This window comes from Rhinoderma darwinii, chromosome 2, assembly GCF_050947455.1.
Source record: "Rhinoderma darwinii isolate aRhiDar2 chromosome 2, aRhiDar2.hap1, whole genome shotgun sequence".
Lineage (NCBI taxonomy): Eukaryota > Metazoa > Chordata > Amphibia > Anura > Rhinodermatidae > Rhinoderma > Rhinoderma darwinii.
Genome location: NC_134688.1, coordinates 120,994,594 through 121,015,223, shown reverse-complemented (window position 1 = coordinate 121,015,223; position 20,630 = coordinate 120,994,594). Strand labels below are relative to the sequence as shown.

The following is a 20,630-nucleotide window of genomic DNA, read 5'->3' as shown; positions in this document are numbered from 1 at the left end:
CTTATAGGTATGCTATCTCCGATATATATGTAAAAAACGTATATTTTTTTGGGGGGGGGGGGGGAGAAATATGTCTCTGGCTTGTGCCGCTGATCTTATAAGACCCTAGCAACGCCCCTGTATACGGCACAGGATTGTTAAGGCCAGTGCTTGGCTGAAGCGATCACGTGGATACGGGCACATCATCGCTGCAGTTATGTCAGCGCTGGAACGATGGGGATCTGTGAGGTGAGTAATGGCTTTTTTATTTTTTTATTCATCCCTCCTAACTTGGCCAATTATTGAAATATAACTTGGAAAACCCTTTAACAATTTTATTTTTTTATGTTTTTCAATACATACATTACATGGTACATTAAATGGTGCCATTAAAATAAAATAAAAATACAACTTGTCCCACAAAAACAAGCCCCCACAGGCCACGTGGCTATGTTGAGGGGGGGGGGGGCAACGCTGTGGCTCTTGGAAGGCTCTCCTCATACCGATTCCTGTCAGCAGGCTCCTTATGTAGCTGATATATTTTCACCTACAATGTGAAAGTCTTCCTCTGTAGGGAATCCCTAGGTTTCGTTTCTAGCACTACGAGACATAGCGTTATAGATAGGTGCCCGACTCAAATATGGCCACAGCAGTCGCAGCGGTCCCTATGTTTCCGCCCACAGTAGACGAGTCGCCGAGGTTGCATGGTAACATCAGCCGGAAGTGATTTTTTTTTTTTATTAATTTTCCCGCGGTTACAGTGTAAACCGTGTCTGTGAAGAGGAAGCCGGCTGCGGTGGAGCGCAGAGTTACAGCGCCGTTTAAACAGTGGACTTCATTAGTCGCCGCTCACACTTCCAAGACACAGGACCGGTCTCTCGCATTCACTCCTCCTCACAGCTGACATGCCGCCCAAGAGCCCGCGGAGAGGAGCGCCCAGCCGCCCCCAAGAGGAGCAACTAAGCTGTGGCGGGTGAGTGCCGGTCACTGTCCCATGTAAACCCTGACAGTACAAGTGGTCCTGTGGCTGTTAATGGTCCTTACATGAGACATGTCCGAGTGTCATAGACTTGCATGATGTCACATAGTTGACTCCCGATGCTGTTATGCTGTTGTATGACATTTCCATTCACTTATATGGACTGTGCTGCACAGTTACTAAAGCTGGCTCGATGTTGACACATGACTCCACCATAAAGATGCTAGGATCAGCTGCTGAGTGCGCTGTTTATAGCCAAAGGGAGATAAGCTGGTGCCAAGTACATTTTATGCCACTTATCTCACAGGGATTGGAGTCAACATTGCTGTTGGGGATGCCGCTGCGCTGCCTCCATACACACTATATTGTCGGTGGATTCTGTGTTTTGTAATGTCAGTGGCCAGGTTTTTATTCATTTGCGCGCCTTCAGGCGTATTTTACGTCCGTGTTATGAATGTTAAAACAATGTCCGCGTCACGGGCCTATGTAATTCAATGGGGCTATTCAGACATGCGTTGTAATTCACGCAGCGTGCGTCCGCTGCGTGAAACTGCAGGTCCTATTTTTGAGCGTTTTTCGAACCACGCAGCCCATGGAAGTCAATGGGTGCGTGAAAACAAGGGACAGCACACGGACGTCATTCATGTCCTGTCCGTGTTTTTCACGCACCAGTTGCTAAGCAAAATGATGAAAAAAAAGCACATTCTGTTTTTTTTTTGCGGACTTAATGACATACGCGCGTGTTTTGCCAACTGCTACAGAAGTTGGGTTCATATACATTTTAAAGAGACTCCCACTTCTATAACAATTTAATTATAGTTTATTAAATTCAATATTAAGCAATGATATTCTCTGGTGAAATAATGTCCTACGTTTGTAAAGATATACAAAGGATAAAGGCTACTTACAGGTTATCCACCGGGAAGCCCCTCCAATGCTGATCAGAGAACTCAAGCGGGAAATTACACCTCATAGAGGGGTCCCTCAGAGTTACAGGTACAAGAGCTTCTAATCCGCATTGAGAAAGTCCCCAATTTATGCCTTTGGCACATTATGCAACATGGCAATAGCCAGAGCATGCGCACTTTATTTCAGCATACGTATTGTTTATTTGATCCCCCAATAACCTGCAGTGGCCATTCCCAGACCTTGAGGGAATCAGAATCCCAAGACTAGTCCAGACAACGCTCAACTTGTCAAACAAATGATATCAAAGATATACTAGTAGCATTATATAACATTGAACGTTTATAGCTGAACAATAATCCAGTCACTGCAGCGTTATTTATAGAACATTGACATTTGAACATATGTGGCCACCTGAATACAACATGGAGTCTAATCAATCAACCAACCAATCACATTTCCAATATATTCCACCCTTGATTGCTTAGAGTATCCAGCATAACTTAATGGAATAATTTTAGGTGTCTTCGTTTTACATATTTTATACGTAGGTCAACAAATCCGAAGCGTTAATAAAATACATATAATTTAGTACTGTAAGGCGAAATTCACACGAGCGTGTGCGTGCAAAGAACGCAGCGTTTGTTGCGCATTGCAGTTCCGTGTGTCATCAGTGTTTGGTGTGTGGCTGCGTGATTTCCACGCATATGCCGTCCTTATGACACGCGGTTTTGAAGTTTAGAAAAAGAAATGAAGGAGGTGGTTTTATTTTTCCCTTCATTTCTTGATCTACTGTTGCGTAAAAATCACGCGCAGCACACGGAAGTGCGTCCGTGTGCTGCGCGTGATTTTTACGCACCCATTGACTTCAATGGGTGCGGGATGCGCAAAAAACGCTCAAGTATAGGACATGTTCTGAGTTTCGCGCAGCGGACACTCGCTGCGTGAAAAACACGGAATGTCTGAATGTCCCCATTGCCTTACATAGGTCCGTGCGACGCGCGTGATTTTCACGGACGTGAATTACGCTCGTGTAAATAAGGCCTAAGCATAGGATGTAACTAATGAAGGCCCCCAGGTCCGCTATCTTTGTGCTCCTGTTAAGCCTTGCCTCCGGCAGGGCTTAATAGATTGCTTGCACTATATACTGCAATACTAATGTATTGCAGTATATCGTGATTCTGACAGGCTTCTAACGATCGCTGGTTGCAGTCCCCTAGGGGGACTAATATTTTTTTTTTTTAAATTGGTAAAATAAAGTTGTTTTTCTAATGTAAATAAAATTTAAAAAAATTTAAAGTTAAAAAAAAAAAGAACACTTTTCCCATTTTCCCCCTAGAGCATAGTAAAAATAAATAAATAAATAAACATAATTGGTATCGCCGCATCCGTAAAAGTCTGAACTATTACAATATATCATTATTTAACCCGCACGGTGAACGCCGTAAAAATATAAAAATTGTGAACGCCAGAATCTCTGTTTTTTGGTCCTCATCTTCCACAAAAAATTAAATAAAAAGTGATCAAAACTTTGCATGTACCAAAATGGTATCATTAAAATCTACAGCTTATCCCGCAAAAAATAAGCCCTCATACCACTTAATCGACAAATCGAAAAATAAAGAAGTTACGGCTCTCGGAATTTGGCGACACAAAATAAATTTTCTTTTTTACACTTAGGTTTTTACTTGTAAAACTAGTAAAATATAGAAAAAACTATATATATTTGGTATCGCCGTAATTGTATTGACCCGCAGAATAAAGTTAACATGTTGTTTTAATTGCACAGTGAATTCCGTAAAAACGAAGCGCAAAAAACAATGGAGGAATCGCTGTTTTTTTCATTTTCTACCCCACAAATAATTTTTTGCCCGTTTCCTAGTACATTATATGGCACAATAAATGGTTCTACGAAAATCTACAACTCGTCCCGCAAAAATCATGCCCTCATATGACTATATCGACGGAAAAATAAAAATGTTATGGCTTTTGGAATATAGGGAGGAAAAAAAACGAAAATAAAAATCAGAAAATAGCTACGGCGGGAAGGGGTTAAAGTTCTATTGCGAATTTGCAGATGCTTTTTCATATGTTCTGTATTTCGCATAAGAACCAATAAAAGTTCTAATGAAATGGACATTTTTTTCCATAGGCAAAATGTCCGGATGCCAATAAAATGTAGCTCTTTTTTTGTTTTTTTTTCCTCATCGGGTAAGGCCTCATGCACACGACCGTATTTTTTCCCACCCGTAAATACGGGTCCGGTGTCACACGTATTCGACCCGTTTTGCACCAGTATTTACGGACCCGTGCCCGTAAATATGGGTCCAGTGTCGCCCGTATTCCACCCGTATTTACGGGCAAGTTTTTGGCGGCAAAATAGCACTGCACTAATCGGCGGCCCCTTCTCTCTATCAGTGCAGGATAGAGAGAAGGGACAGCCCTTTCTGTAATAAAAGTTAAAGAAATTCATACTTACCCGGCCGTTGTCTTGGTGACGCGTCCCTCTCTTCACATCCAGCCCGACATCCCTGGATGACGCGGCAGTCCATGTGACCGCTGCAGCCTGTGATTGACCTGTGATTGGCTGCAGCGGTCACATGGGCTGAAACGTCATCCAGGGACGGCCAGGACGTCGGGCCGGATGTCGAGAGGGACGCGTCACCAAGGCAACGGCCGGGAGACCGGACTGGAGGAAGCAGGAAGTTCTCGGTAAGTATGAACATCTTTTATTTTTATTTTTTACAGGTTGCTCTTTATTCTGATTGGTAGTCACTGTCCAGGGTGCTGAAAGAGTTACTGCCGATCAGTTAACTCTTTCAGCTCCCTGGACAGTGACTATTTACTGACGTCGCTTAGCAACGCTGCCGTAATGACGGGTGCACACATGTAGCCACCCGTCATTACGAGAGCTCCATAGACTTCTATGGACTGTCTGTGCCGTTATTACGGCCTGAAATAGGACATGTTCTATCTTTTTCAACGGCACGGGCACCTTCCCGTAAGAAAACGGGAAGGTACCCGTGGCCAATAGAAGTCTATGAGCCCGTTATTACGGGTCGTAATTACGACCCGTAATAACGGGAGTTTTTACGGTCGTGTGCATGAGGCCTAAAAAGGTATAACTTTGATTATTCCATATTAGAAAACTAAAGTTTTGAAGCCATCCCGCAAAAGGTACTGTCAGATTATAACTAATGTTTTACTGTCATCAGTTACTATACATACAAATTGTGGTCGTATTTCTACAAACATTTTAACATCATGAGCCGTCACATCTGCTATCACGCTTCTCTGGTTCAATTTACACGAATAAGTGTCCTGTATCCTGCGCTTCGTGGAATTAATCCAGGACCAACTTCCTTTATTAGAAATGGATTGTAGACGGCTTCCCACCGTAATGGGCTCGAACAAATGGGCCTTAAGTAGGCATACCGTGCTTAGCATTGTCCAGATTGGAGCATTCTGGAAAGAGAAACACGTCATCCCTGTAAATAACATCTTTCTGCGGGAATGTATTCCCGTTTTTCTTGTTCTGGTTTCATCACCAGGACTGTGTTATCATTGTCTCAAGCAATAACTTCTGCATCTTCAGGAAGAGCCCCTCCTTTGGGAGAATGTTTCCACACTTTTGCTCCACTATTTTAAGGATCTGTTGCTCCAAATCCTTTGTCACTTCGTACTCTGATCAATTGAGGAGCTTGACCTTTGACTATTGTCACTTTAGTACTTGACCGTATTAAAGGTGCTCTGTCACCACATTATAAGTGGTCTATATTGTACATAATGTGATCGGCGCTGTAATGTAGATTACAGCAGTGTTTTTTGTTTTGAAAAACGATCATTTTTGACCTATATGAGCTTTATGCTAATGAGTTTCTCAAAGGACAACTCGTGTTTTACTTTTTGGCCAAGTGGGCGTTGTACAGAGGAGTGTATGACGCTGACCAATCAGTGGCCAATCAGCGTCATACACTTCTCCCCATTCATTTAGTCTGCACATAGCGATATATCTATATCCCTATGTGCAGTCACATACACAAACACTAACATTACTGCAGTGTCCTGACAATGAATATACATAACTACCAGCCAGGACGTGATGTTTATTCAGAATCCTGACACTCCGCTAATACAATCCCAACACTACAGCACAGCAAGCGTAATCTCGCGAGATTATGCTGTAAACTGTCATTTCAAACGAGATTACGCGTCATACACTCCTCTGTACAACGCTCACTTGGCCAAAAAGTAAAACACGCCCAGTTGTCCTTTGAGAAACTCATTAGCATAAAGCTAATATAGGTCAAAAATGATCGTTTTTCTAAATAAAAAACACTGCTGTAATTGACATAATGTACAATATAGGGCACTTATAATGTGGTGACAGAGCCTCTTTAACAACTGAGCTACCCAATCTCCTTTTTGGACTAGGAGATCCTGAATTTAACAAAATTACCTTAATCCTTGATAATCTTGATCTATTATCCCTCCCATAATTTGTATGCCTTTTACCGCCAACCCTGATCGAGGAGCTATTAATCCAAAATGTCCAGGTGGAATTATTAATCTTAGTCCAGTAGAAATAATCGGAATATCTTGTATTTTTACTCTATCTTGTTAATTTGCATATAAATCCAATCCAGCTGCATCAGGAGCGGCTCTATACGGAGCCAGGGCTCCATTTCCTGGGACAGTTTCCCAGTACATGACACTATCTCCTGAGGCTGAGGCCTTCGCTGGCATTATCTGCAAATTAGGAGTCCTCCTCATCAAAGGAGTTTCTTGCTCTCCTATTGGGCGATCATTAAGAATATTGAGTACCTCATTTAAATTAGTCTTCCATTTTTTGTAAAATCCATCTCCTAATTTACTTAATTGTTCTTTCGTGCTTGAGGATAATAGGGAATGTGAAAGATCCATTCAATATTATTTTGAGCACAAAAGTCTGCAAACTTATTATTCTTAAAATGTGACCCATTGTCACTTTGAATTTGTAAAGGAACACCATAATATAAAGTAATAATCTGTAGGGTACGTAAGGTACTTTTTAGCATTTGCAAATTTACTAGAACAAGCAATGAGGTACCCACTATATGTATCCACTATAGTACAGATATAGGCACATCCGGCATCCATGGATGAAGGTCCCACAAAATCTATTTGCCATATCCGTACTGGCAACTTGCCTCGAGCAATGTGTCCTCTTACAGTATGTGGTAAACATCTTTTGTTAAAATTACTTTTACCCATTCTAACCTGATGGGCACCCCTTGTCTTTTTGCCCATTGATAAGAGGCTTTTTCTCAGAGATGGGTACATTTTTGCTGCTCCCACTTAGCCTAACCCAAATGACTTTCACTTCCAGGGTCAACGGCATCCGCAGCCAAAATCTTCGCTTGTTGTTCGGCAATTGAATTATACATTCGATCCAGGGTATCAGAAGCACAATGAGCATCAACATGAAAAACCGTTACAGTTACTGCGTTGTACAGTAGCCCAAATATCTTGCCATAGTTCATTTTTACTGGCCACACTGGGTTATTCCACTCTGTAATGGTAGGTATCAACACTCCAGCATCCAATAGATCCTGAATAGTATCTCCTGTTTCTTTGTCGTCTTAGTCGTCCCCAGGGAATTTGGAGTTTCATGCTAATTACTTTGGTGGAGAGGGGAATGTCTACCGGTGGCATTTTAACCTTTACTACTACTACTGGTCTAGCTGTAATTTAGGGTTTTACTCCAAATTGATATTTGCCATCTGGTAGTTGTAAAGTCATTCCCTTGAGTATATCCCAATTGTATATTCAGGAATGGGAACTATCATTACATTGTACTCTTGTGTAAGTACATTTCCCACTTTTCATTTTATCTTGGCTTGCATGGCCTCAATTTGTTTTCCTCCCAATCCCGTGATAATTACTCTCTGCCCCTTATATTGTTTTGGGTTTCCATAAAATAACCCCTTCCCGCACCTTGGCGTAAATGCACGTCCAGGTGAGCAGTAACTTCGCGCACCTGGGCGTGCAGTTAAGTCTGCGCTTTAACAGTTAACCGCCGCGCGGTGCTACACCGCAGCGGCGGTTAACTGTGCAGGGCGTCTGCCCTGCTCTCCCTGTTGCCGTTCAGCGGCCTGTCGCCGCTGAAATCGGCAATTAACCCCTTCGATGGGGTGGTCGATTGCGATCACCACATCGAAGAGGTTTACAGTGGATCGGCAGCCCCCCACATGCATTTGCGGGGGCTGGCGATCCTTATCATGGCAACCAGAGGCCAGACAATGACCTCCGGATTGCCATATACGGAAGCCTCGGAGGAGCAGCCTCTGGCCGGTCCTCCGATGCTTCCTGTCAGTGTGACAGTTACGTCACAATGACAGTTGGAATGCATTACACCAGGTGTGTAGTGTAATGTGTTCCAGCAGCGATCAGAGCTGCCAGTCTAAGTGTCCCCTAGTGGGACAAGTAAAAAAAGTAAAAAAAAGATAATAAAAATGTTTTTAAAAAGTGTAAAAATAAAAGTTAGAAGTGACATAAACAAAGAATGCTTTTTTTCCTATAATAAGTCTTTTATTATAGGAAAAAAATTAACACGTTAAAAAAAGTACACATATTTGCTATCGCCGCGTTCGTAACGACCCCATCTATAAAACTGTAATATTATTTTTCCTGCACGGTGAACACTGCGAAAAACATAAACGAAAAACTGTGCCCGAATCACCATTTTTTGGTTACCAACCCTCCCAAAATATACAATAAAAAGTGATCAAAAAGTCGCATGTACGCCAAAATGGTACCAATACAAACTACATCCCGTCCCGCAAAAAACAAGCCTTTACACCGCTTTTTTGACTGAAAAATAAAAAAGTTATGGCTATCAGAATATGGTGACACAAAAAATTTATTTTATAAATAAGTGATTTTATTGCACAAACGCTGCAAAACATAAAAAAATTATATACATATGGTATCGCCGTAATCGTATCGACCCGCAGAATAAAGTAAAATGGTAATTTATAGCCCAGGGTGAAGGCAATAAAAAAACCGAATAAAAAACATTGTCAGAATTGATGGTTTTTGGTCACCTTGCTTGCCAAAAAATGGAATAAAACGTGAACAAAAAAATTTCTTGTACCAATGAAAACCTACAGATTGTCCCGCAACGAATAAACCCTCACACAGCTCCGGTGGTGAAAGAATAAAAAAGTTCTGGCTCTCAGAATATGGCGATGCAAAATGTGCAGAGTGTCCAAAAGCGGATAAGATCGGGCGCCATTTATCAGTGCGACATCGGCCACATATCTGCGGATTATTATTTATTTACTGCATTATTATACCCTCTTATCATGTACCCCGCACAGATAACATATGCCCCCACATTATAAACTGAAACACCAGTAAAACCCCAAACAGAACAACTACCAAGCAAAATCTGCGCCCCAAAAGCCAAATGGCGCTCCCTCCCTTCTGAGCCCTACAGCGTGCTTAAACACCAGTTTACGTCCACAGATATGGCATCGCCATACCCGGGAGAACCCGGTTAATATTTTATGAGGTATTTGTCTTCAGTGGCACAAACTGGGCATAACATATAGTGCACTAAAATGGCATATGAGTGGGAAATTGTAACTTTCACTCCGCACCATGTGCTGCGCATTAACCCCTTTGCGCACCACGACATAGCATGTTTTAGTGTGGGGGGTGATTTATGGAGCGTCTCACGTGAAAAATAAAGAATTTAAAACGGCAAAATCGCTGTTTTTTTGGTCACCTTGGCTCTACCTAAAAATTTAATAAAAAGTGCTCAAAAAGTTGTATGTACCAAAAAATGGTACCAATAAAAACGAACGCTCGTCCCTCAATAAATAAGCCCTCACACCGCTCTATTGACTGAAAAATAATAAAGTTGTGGCTCTTGGAACGCGGGGAGGAAAAAACTAAAAAGGAAAAGAAAAAAATGGATCAGTCCAGAAAGGGTTAATTACTTTCTCATGAAAAAACATTTATGACCACACGTGGGGCATAGCCGTACTCGGGAGAAATTGCTTTACAAATGTTGGGCAGCTTTTTCCCCCTTTATCCTTTGTGAAATTGAAAAAATGCAACATTTTAGTGGAAGAAATGTTGATATTCATTTTCACGGCCTAATTCTAATAAATCCTGCAAAAGACTTGTGGGGTCTAAATGCCCACTATATCCCTAGATAGATTCTTTAAGTGGTGTAATTTCCACTTTTGGGGGGTTTCCACTGTTTTGGCCTCTCAGGGGCTTTGCAAATGCGACATGGCACTCAAAAACCATTTCAGCTAAATTTGAGCTCCAAAAGCCAAATAGCGCTCCTTCCCTTCTAAGCCTTTCTGTGGGTCCAAACAGCAGTTTATTACCACATATGGCATATTTCCCTAATCGGGAGAAATTGTTTTACAAATGTTGGGGTGCTTTTTCTCCTTTATTCCTTGTAAAAATTAAAAATGGCTACCTTTTTTCAGAAAAAAAGTCGATTTTTACCTTTCCAGAATAATTCCAATGAATTCAGCAAAACAACCTTGGGGTCAAAATGCTAACTTTACCCCTAGAAAATTTCCTTGATGAGTGTAGTTTCCAAAATGGGGTCACTTTCCGGGGGTTTCCACTATTTTGTTCCCTCCAGTGCATTTCAAACGAAAACTATTCCAGCAAAATCAGAATTTCAAAATCCAAATGGTGCTCCTTCCCTTCTGAGTCCTGCTGTGGGTCCAAACAGCAGTTTATTACCACATATGGGGTATTGCTATAATCAGGAGAAATTGCTTTACATATGTTGGGGTGTTTTTTCTCTTATATTCCTTGAAATAATTACAAATTTCTACGTTTTTTCAGAAAAAAAGTAGATTTTCATCTTCACAAACTAATTCAAATAAATTTAGCAAAAAAACGGTGGATTCAAAATTCTAACTATACCCCTAGATAAATTCCCTGAGGGGTGTAGTTTCCAAAATGAGGTCACTTTTGGGGGTCTTTATTGTTTTGGCCCCACAAGACCTCTTCAAACCTGACATGCTACCTAAAATATATGCTAAAAAAAAAAAGGTGCTCCTTTGCTTCTGAGGCCTGTATTTCAGTAAATTAGCGCACTAGGGCCACATGTGGGGTATTTCTAAAAACTGCAGAATCTGGGCAATAAATAATAAGTTACATTTCTCGGGTAAAACCGTCTGTGGTATAGAAAAAATGTATTACAAATGAATTTTGTAAAAAAAAAAAATTAAATTTGTAACTTTGACCTCTACATTGCTTTAATTCCTTTGAAACGCCTAAAGGGTTAAAACACTTTCTGAATGCTGTTTCGAATACTTTGAGGGGTGTAGTTTTCAAAATGGGGTGATTTATGGGGACTTTCTAATATATAAGGCCCTCAAAGCCACTTCAGAACTGAACTGGTCCTTGTAAAATTCGCCTTTTGAAATTTTCTTGAAAATATGAGAAATCGCTGCTAAAGTTCTAAGTCTTGTAACGTCCTAGAAAAATAAAAGAATGTTCAAAAAACTATGCCAAACTAAAGTAGACATATGGGGGATGTTAACTAGTAACTATTTTGTGTGGTATTACGATCTGTTTTACAAGCCGATACATGTAAATTTAGAAAAATGCTAATTTTTGCAAATTTTCTCCAAATCTTGGTGTTTTTTACAAATAAATATTGAATTTATCAACAAAATTTTTTCACTAACATAAAGTACAATATGTCACGAGAAAACAATCTCAGAATCTCTTGGATAGGTAAAAGCATTCCGCAGTTATTACCACATAAAGTGACACATGTCAGATTTGAAAAATCGGCTTCGTCCTGAAGGCCAAAACAGGCTCAGTCCTGAAGGGGTTAATGAAGCCTCTTTTCCTGTATCTACCAAAGCCTGCACGGTTTGTGTTTGTTTCTTTTTCTAATGAATTGTCAAATTTACATGTGGGCGGAGATCTCTTTTTCTTAGAGCTTGGCTTTGAAGTCAATCCTACTTCTCCCCTTTGTCATCAGAACAGTTTTGTTTATAATCAAGCATAACTGTTTGACCTCCCGATACAGATCCTCATACTCCGGAGAATAGGCAGGCAACACCCCCGTGGTGGGCCCTCCACCGGAGCTTGTCCCCCCTCCTCCTCTTTTGGAGCACTGGGTTGCGTCTGGGAGTTCAATTTTCTGGTGTATGATTGATTACCTGAAGACTGTTTTCCCTTATTATTCAACAATCTTTTCATATATATTTGCCACATTTCAGCGGTTCCTATACCATCTATTTTCTCTCTATGAAACCCATCTTTGAGTAAGGTGACAAACATATCCTTCCTGCTCACCCTCTTGGATATATTTTTGTTTACATCATCTCCTAATTTGGGTTAGGCTCTTCCCGCTGGACAGGACCCCACTCTCCCAAATCTCCCAATTGTCTAACTTGATCCTCTACTTCTGCAACGGTTTACCCTACAAGATTTACTAGTAGGATCATTATGACAGACTTGTATGCAGGCGGAGCACAGCGTATGATCCTGTTACGTACACTCAAGCTGAAAGCATTTTGCATCATTTCAGCAGCATGTCCCACATATATAGCTGTTTTCTCTGCCACAGTTTGATACGCATCACACTTATTAGCCAACAGTTTGTTCTGGCATTGTAACATTGTATATGCATTGTCAGCAGCCCACATTTTCTTTTCCATCTCATTCACACCGGTCAAAAGACTTTTATACTGTTCATATAACTTTCGGTATGCACACAACAAAACCCAGCCTCTACAGCCAACAGCCGATGATTCTTTCCCTTTTTCCACAATGACCTTCTGCATGCAATTGACAATGTCTATGGGATCCACCCCTTGTAGTATGGAGGACCAATTTTCACACAATCCTGCACAATAAGACCACTCAGTGGCCACAATTTTATCGGGAGCTTTCTCCGATCCTGGTATATTAGCTGATACAGTAGCAGAAACATTACTTTTCTTGAATAGAGACATTATTTAACCAGTTTACACCTTTTTCCGGATTACTGGACTTACTCCTTTAAATTCTGGCTTTTCTGAATTTTTGCTGTTTATCTCTCTGGGCTGTCCTGCCGACTCCGCCAAATTATGTTTTGCCAACTATTACAGAAGTTGGGTTCATATACCCTTTATGGAGAGACTCACACTTATAATAAATTAATTATAGTTTATTAAAGTGGCTCTGTCACCACATTATAAGTGCCCTATCTTCTACATAATGTGATCGGCGCTGTAATGTAGATTACAGCAGTTTTTTTATTTAGAAAAACAATACATTTTGACCAAGTTATGACCTATTTTAGATTTATGCTAATGACTTTCTAAATGCCCAACTGGGCGTGTTTTATCTTTTGACCAAGTGTGCATTGTAAAGAGACGTGTATGACGCTGATCAATCGGTGTCCTACACTTCTCTCCATTCATGTACTCAGCACATAGTGATCTTGCGAGATCACGATGTGATGTCACTTACTCACACATTAACGTTACTGAAGTGTCTTGAGAGTGAATAGATATTGCTTCCAGCCAGGACGCGATATCTATTCACCATCCCGACACTTCGGTAACGTTTGTGTGGGACTTAATGACAGCAAGTAATCTTGCGACTGCAGCTGGTTTTAAAGAACCTGCACCTCTGATAATGTGTGACTGCAGCTGTTAAGATAGATCCTTTACATGTTATACATGTCTGTATTGGGAGTGCCAGAAGATTTAACCCATTTCAGACATCCGCTTTACATATACGGCTCTGTCGGGAAGGAGTTCCCGCAAACTTCAGTACTATAACGTCGAAGCTAAGCCCGCACCATCAATGCTTTATATTACAGCTGAAACCCTGCTGTAACGGCCAGGACCGGAGCTAGTCTTCGATCCAGCCGATTCACGTCTCAGATGCTGCGCTCAATAGAGATCGCAGCATCGAAGGAGTTTTTAGTCACCGGCACCCCAGCGACGCAATCGCTGGGATGCCGATCGCAACTGGAGGCCTCTGGCGGGTCCTCATAGGCTTGCTGTCAGTGTATAAATGACAGCTCTAAAACCTTGCACTATGAATGTAGTACAGTGTATTAGAATAGCGATCAATATTACAGGCCTTCATGTCCCTTAGTAGGACAAAAAAAAAAAAAAAAAATATGTTTCAAGTTAAAAAACCCAAAATTGCCTTTTTTCTGATTTAAAGAGGCTCTGTCACCACATTATAAGTGTCCTATCTCCTACATAAGGAGATGGGCTCTGTAATTTAGGTGACAGTAATGCTTTTTATTTAAAAAAACCGATCTTTTTTCACAACGTTAGGAGCGATTTTGGTTTATGCTAATGAGCTTTCTTAATGCCCAAGTGGGCGTACTTTTACTTTCGACCAAGTGGGCGTTGTACAGAGGAGTGCATGACGCTGACCAATCAGCATCATGCACTCCTCTCCATTCATTTACACTGCACTAGCGATATAGTTATATCACTATGTGCAGCTACATACACAAACCCTAACATTACTACAGTGTCCTGATAATGAATACACATGACCATCCAGCCTGGACGTCATGTGTACTCAGAATCCTGACACTTCTGAATCTTTTTTTTGTGAGATTCCGGCAAGTGAAACCAAATCTCGCGAGATTACGGAGCTAAACGAGATTTGGTTTCACTTGCCGGAATCTCACAAAAAAGAGTCAGAAGTGTCAGGATTCTGAGTACACATGACGTCCAGGCTGGATGGTCATGTGTATTCATTATCAGGACACTGTAGTAATGTTAGGGTTTGTGTATGTAGCTGCACATAGTGATATAACTATATCGCTAGTGCAGTGTGCCCTTAAAGCCACTTCACAACTGAACTGTAACATAAAATATGTTTTGGAAATTTTCTTGATATTGTGAGAAATTGCTGCTAAAGCTGTAAGCCTTGTAATATCCTAGAAAAATAAATGGACTTTCAAAAAATGATGCCAACGTAAAGTAGACATACAGGAAATGTAAACTAGTAACTATTTTGTATGGTATTGCTATCTGTTTTACAAGCAGATGCATTTAAATTAAGAAAAATGCTAATTTTTGCAAATTTTCTATAAAGTTTGGTGTTTTCGCAAATAATTACTAAATTTATTGATCAAATTTTTCCTCCAGCATAAACTACAATATGTCACAAGAAAACAATCTCAGAATCGCTTGGATAGGTAAAAGCATTCCCAAGTTATTACCACATAAATTGACACGTCAGATTTGAAAAAAGGCCAAAACAGACTCAGTCCTGAAGGGGTTAATGAGCAAGCCAGATATTAAAATCTGTTATGGCTGACTTTATCAGACAATAAGGGCGGATTCAGACTAACGTGTTTTGCGTCCGTGCCGGCCGCGTGGTTTTCACGCGGCTCGCGTGGACCTATACAAGTTTATGGGGCTGTGCAGACAGTCCGTGAGTTTTGCACAGCGTTAGTCCACTGCGTAAAACTTGCGACCTGTTCTATGTTTCGGCGTTTTTCGCGCTTCACGCACCCATTGAAGTCCATGGGTGCGTGAAAATCACGCATGCCCCACGGAAGCGCTTCCGTGGGACAAACGTTATTTGCGCAATAACAGTAAAAGAATGAATGTAAACAGAAAAGCACCAGGTGCTTTTCTGTTTACAAACATCCAAACGGAGTGTCATAAAGATGGCGGCTGCCCGAAAAGCACGCAGCCGCACATCCATATGAACAGGGCACACGGTGCTGTCAAGTGCCTTTTGCGCAGGCAAAACGCTGCGGTTTTTGCTTGCGCAAAACGAAACACACACGCTTGTCTGAATCTGGCCTTACTTTGCAATAGTTTTACATATCCAAGTAATTCTGACATTTTTTCGTCACTTGTACTTTTATTTAGGTGGTAAAAGTTGACGGATGCGATTTGAGTAAAATAATTAAAAAGTACAAAAAGTGATTAAACTTTTTGAACTGCAATTTGTCATATGTACATACATACTGTATACGGTTTTTTTATTAAATATATTTTCCCATCTTAACTTTATTTTCGCAGCACTTTTGAAAAAAAACAAAAAACCTTTTTGAACAATTTGGAAGACTTACAAATGTAATAATTTATACGTTTTGAAGTACACTTTGTTTTCCTGCACCAAGCCGAGTTTTCAGAGGTTCATAGGTTGTCAAAATGATAGAAACCCCCATAAATGACCATATTTTGAAAACTACACCGCTTTGGTATTTATTAAGGGGTGCTGTAAGTATTTTGGCCCATACGTTTTTTTTTTTTTTTGTAAGAATTCATGCAACGCAGTGGTAAAAAATATAATTTAAATTTTTTCACAAATGTATAATTTCAAAGACAGATTTCCTTGTAAATTCAACATAAGAATGAAACACACCCCAAAATCTATCATCCTGTTTCTCCTGTGTTCAAAAATACCCCCATTGTGGCCCTATTGTGCTACCTGGACACACGGCAGGGCCCAAAAGGAAGGGAGCACCCGGTGGCTTTCAGGACGCATATTTAGCTTGAAAAATGTTTTAGGCCCCAACTGCCCCTTTGAACAGGCTTTGAGCTGCCGGAACGATAGAAACTCCCCATAAATGACCCCATTTAGAAAACTAGACCCCTTAAGGTATTTATCTAGGGGTGTAGTGAGTTATTTGACCCCACCGTTTTTTGCTAAATTTAATGCAAAGCAGGTGAAAAAAAATAAAAGTACACTTTTATCATAAAAGTATAATTTTAAAGATCGATTTCTTTGTAAAGCAAACATGAGAATGAACGTGTGGCTGGGCAAAAAAAGAGAGGGAGCACCTTTTGGCTTTCAGGGCACAATTTAATAAATTCTAGGCCCCATATCATGCATTTAGAGGCATTGATATAAACAAAAAACAAAAAACAACAACCAGAAATGACCCCATTTTAAAAACTAGACCCCCTAAAGGTATTCATTTAGTGGTGTATTGAGCATGCTGACCAAATTTGTTTTAACCCCTTCACGCACCAGGACGTACCGGTACGTCCTGGTGCAGGGGGAGATGTATGGAGCGCACTCACGTGCTGAGCGCGCTCCATATGGTTCTATACACTAGAGAAAAGAAGAGCATGAAAGCCACAAGTAAAAATAAATAGCTTTATTAAACACATAATTACATACATAGAAAACGTTAAAAAGGTAGAAAACAAGACAAGAGGACACTGTAAAAATTCCAGTGTGAACACGACTTAAAGACTCCCTGTGATATGCAAATGATGGTATAGGGTGATAAAGGAAATGGATATGAAGTATGGGTGGTGGATGTATACAGCACTAAGAACCATACCATGGTATACATACAGACAATGCATATAGATATATAAACATGAGTAAAGTGCTAATAGTAAGCAGGCAATGAGTCTGAGACCTAATGTAAAGGTATGAGTCAGATGCTAACAGTGAACATATTACAGGTCTAAGCCCTAAATGAGCCACTCCTCACTTCCATTCCTAGAAAAGACTTACCCATGTAAAAATATTTAGGGGAGTCAGACTGGCGTGAAGAAGAACCCCTACGCACGTTTCGCGGTATGCTTCCTCAAGGGGTGTATCGTGTCTAGGGAGGTGACCGCTTTAAATAGGGGGAGCCACAGGTGGATTGTGTGTTTCCTGATACGCAGAGATCACGGCGCACGTCTCATGCCGAGACCGGAAGTGAGGCATGCCCCACTTCCAGCGCCGGAGCGCACATCAAGGATCCCCGACGCGTACAGGGATCCCAGACATGCGCAGTGCGCTATAGGGGGCGGGAGCGGGGCCGGCCACACACCGGGATCACGCAGAAGAGGCGCGCACCTCATTGGATAGGAAACACAAGGGGAGGAAACGGGTACGCATCAATGTACCAGCATTGCGCTATATAGTGTGGTAAATGCCAATTGCCAGGACTAGCCCCATAGTTCAAAAGGGATATAAAGATGCAGTAAGCATATTGTGATGCATGGTGAATCATGTTTAAACGACCGTTACGTTAATAAGAAAAGAGTGTAGGTACTCGAACAGTGACTTATTAACCCCTAGGCGCACCAGGACGCAATTGTACGTCCCTGCTGCCAGTGTCTTAGCGCACAAGGATGTACAGTTGCTGAGTGGGTCCCGGTGCACACTGTCGGTGGCAGTGTGCACCAGGAACGGCAGGGACAGCTGTCCCCAACAGCTGACACTCCCCAGTCACCGGCATTGGACCCGTAAAAGCGGTCCAATGTCGGCGATCGATGTAATCGGTGGATCTGTACAGATCCACCGATTACATCATTTCTGCACATAAAGTATAAAAAAACGTTCCGGGACATGTAATAAGTCCCGAAACGGTTACTATAGAGACTCACCCTCCCTACCCGATGCCTCATGTCACCGGCAATGGACCAATAGCAGTGGCCATTGCCGGCGATTGCATTGATAGGTGGGTCTGAACAGACCCACCTATCATAGTGCATTCTCAGCCAGGGGCGGGTAAAACCTGCTCCCCTGACAACTAACACTCCCTAGTTACCGGCATTGGACCCGTAAAAGCGGTCCAATGTCGGCGATCGATGTAATCGGTGGATCTGTACAGATCCACTGATTACATCATTTCTGCACATAAAGTTTTCAAAACGGTTTCTGGACTTGAAATTAGTCCAGAAACAGTTACTATGGGAACCTCCCCCCACTGTCCCATGCCCCATGTGACCCCCCCCTCCTGTCCCATGCCCCATGTGACCAGCAGGGAACCAATAGAAGAGGTGATTGGTGAGTCTGTTCAGACCCACCAATCACAGTGCATTTTTCACCCAGGGTGGGTGAAAAATAACAGACACAGGCTCTGATCTCTTAGTAGGTGAAGAGAAGTTGGAGAGATCAGAGCCTGTGTCGTCTTGTGTGCCCCACACAAAGTGAAAAAAAGAATCAACCCCTAATTTCCCTGTTCCTAGTGTGTGACCCCACTCACCTCCCAGTGTATAAGGGAGATATTCTTTTTTTCATCCAATTTGTTAGCGTCAATCTGTAGCGTCAGGTTGGCAGTTAGTGTCAATCCGTCACTGTTAGGCCTCATGCACACGACCGTAAAAACTCCCGTTATTACGGGTCGTAATCACGACCCGTAATAACGGGCTCATAGACTTCTATTGGCGACGGGTGCCTTCCCGTTTTCTCACGGGAAGGTGCCCGTGCCGTTGAAAAAGATAGAACATGTCCTATTTCAGGCCGTAATAACGGCACGGACAGTCCATAGAAGTCTATGGAGCTCTCGTAATAACGGGTGGCTACATGTGTGCACCCGTCATTACGGCAGCGTTGCTAAGCGACGTCAGTAAATAGTCACTGTCCAGGGAGCTGAAAGAGTTAACTGATCGGCAGTAACTGTTTCAGCACCCTGGACAGTGACTACCGATCAGTATAAACCTGTAAAAAATAAAAATAAAAGACGTTCATACTTACCGACAACTTCCTGCTTCCTCCAGTCCGGTCTCCCGCCCGTTGCCTTGGTGACGCGTCCCTCTCGACATCCGGCCCGACGTCCTGGATGACGTTTCAGGCCATGTGACCGCTGCAGCCAATCACAGGTCAATCACAGGCTGCAGCGGTCACATGGACTGCCGCGTCATCCAGGGATGTCGGGCTGGATGTGAAGAGAGGGACGCGTCACCAAGACAACGGCCGGGTAAGTATGAATTTCTTTAACTTTTATTACAGAAAAGGCTGTCCCTTCTCTCTATCCTGCACTGATAGAGAGAAGGGGCTGCCGATTAGTGCAGTGCTATTTTGCCGCCAAAAACGTGCTCGTAAATACGGGTGGAATACGTGTGACACCGGACCCATATTTACGAGCACGGGTTCGTAAATACTGGTGCAAAACGGGTGGAATACGTGTGACACCGGACCCGTATTTACGCCAGTATTTACGGGTGGGAAAAAATACGGTCGTGTGCATGAGGCCTTAGTCGCGTCACTTGTCAGCGTCAATCCGTCACTGTTAGTTGCGTCACTTGTCAGTTAGTGTCAATCCGTCACTGTCCGTCTCGTCACTTGTCAGTCAGCATTTGTGTCAAGTGTTATAAAAAAAACAAAACCCAAAAAAAAATTATTCGTGTTTAGTGTTTTCTGTGAAAACCCCAAAAATCTAAAAAAAAAAACGGTGTTTTAGTGTTTAGTGTGAAAAAACAAACAAAAAAAATCTTTGTTATATAACGTAATGTTGTTACAGCTACGTGTGGATAAACTACATATACACGCACACACAAATTAATAAAATGGCTGCGAAGCGTTACACCACTGAAGAGGCGTATGCCATGATCGCATCCGATACGGACTCAGCGAGTGGTGAGGAACCAGAGTTCTTTCTCTCGTCGTCCTCCTCCTCTAGTGACAACGAGGAACCTCCTCGTAGTCGCAGGAGGGTTAGTGCCCAAGTTCTGCCTGACCTTGAAACTGCCGTTCTGCCTGACCCTGGTACTGCCAGCAGTGATTGGTCACCCCCAACCAATTACACACCCCAAATCCCAGAATTTACTGTTGCAGCAGGAATTAATGTGCAGACGGAAGGGCTGCCTGTAATTGAATATTTCAAATTGTTCTTTACCGACAATTTGATAGAACTTATGGTGGACCAAACAAACCTCTACGCCCACCAATTTATAGCCGAACACCCAAACTCATTTTATGCCCAGCCCAATCGTTGGGAACCAACTAAATGTGCAGAAATGCAAAAATATTGGGGGTTAGTTCTCAGCATGGGTCTCACTAAAAAGCCCAAAGTGAGATCTTA

General features: G+C 42.0%; 1 protein-coding gene across 1 annotated transcript in view; it reads left to right on the top strand.

Moving 5' to 3' along the window:
- The first annotated feature begins 485 nt into the window (after positions 1-485).
- The window catches only part of RB1 (RB transcriptional corepressor 1), a 292,199-nt gene continuing 272,054 nt past the window's right edge, over positions 486-20,630 (top strand). The window contains exon 1 of the mRNA XM_075852244.1: positions 486-952. Coding sequence (XP_075708359.1) covers positions 885-952 — 68 coding nt within the window. The 5' untranslated portion in view covers positions 486-884. The remainder of the gene's footprint in view (positions 953-20,630) is intronic.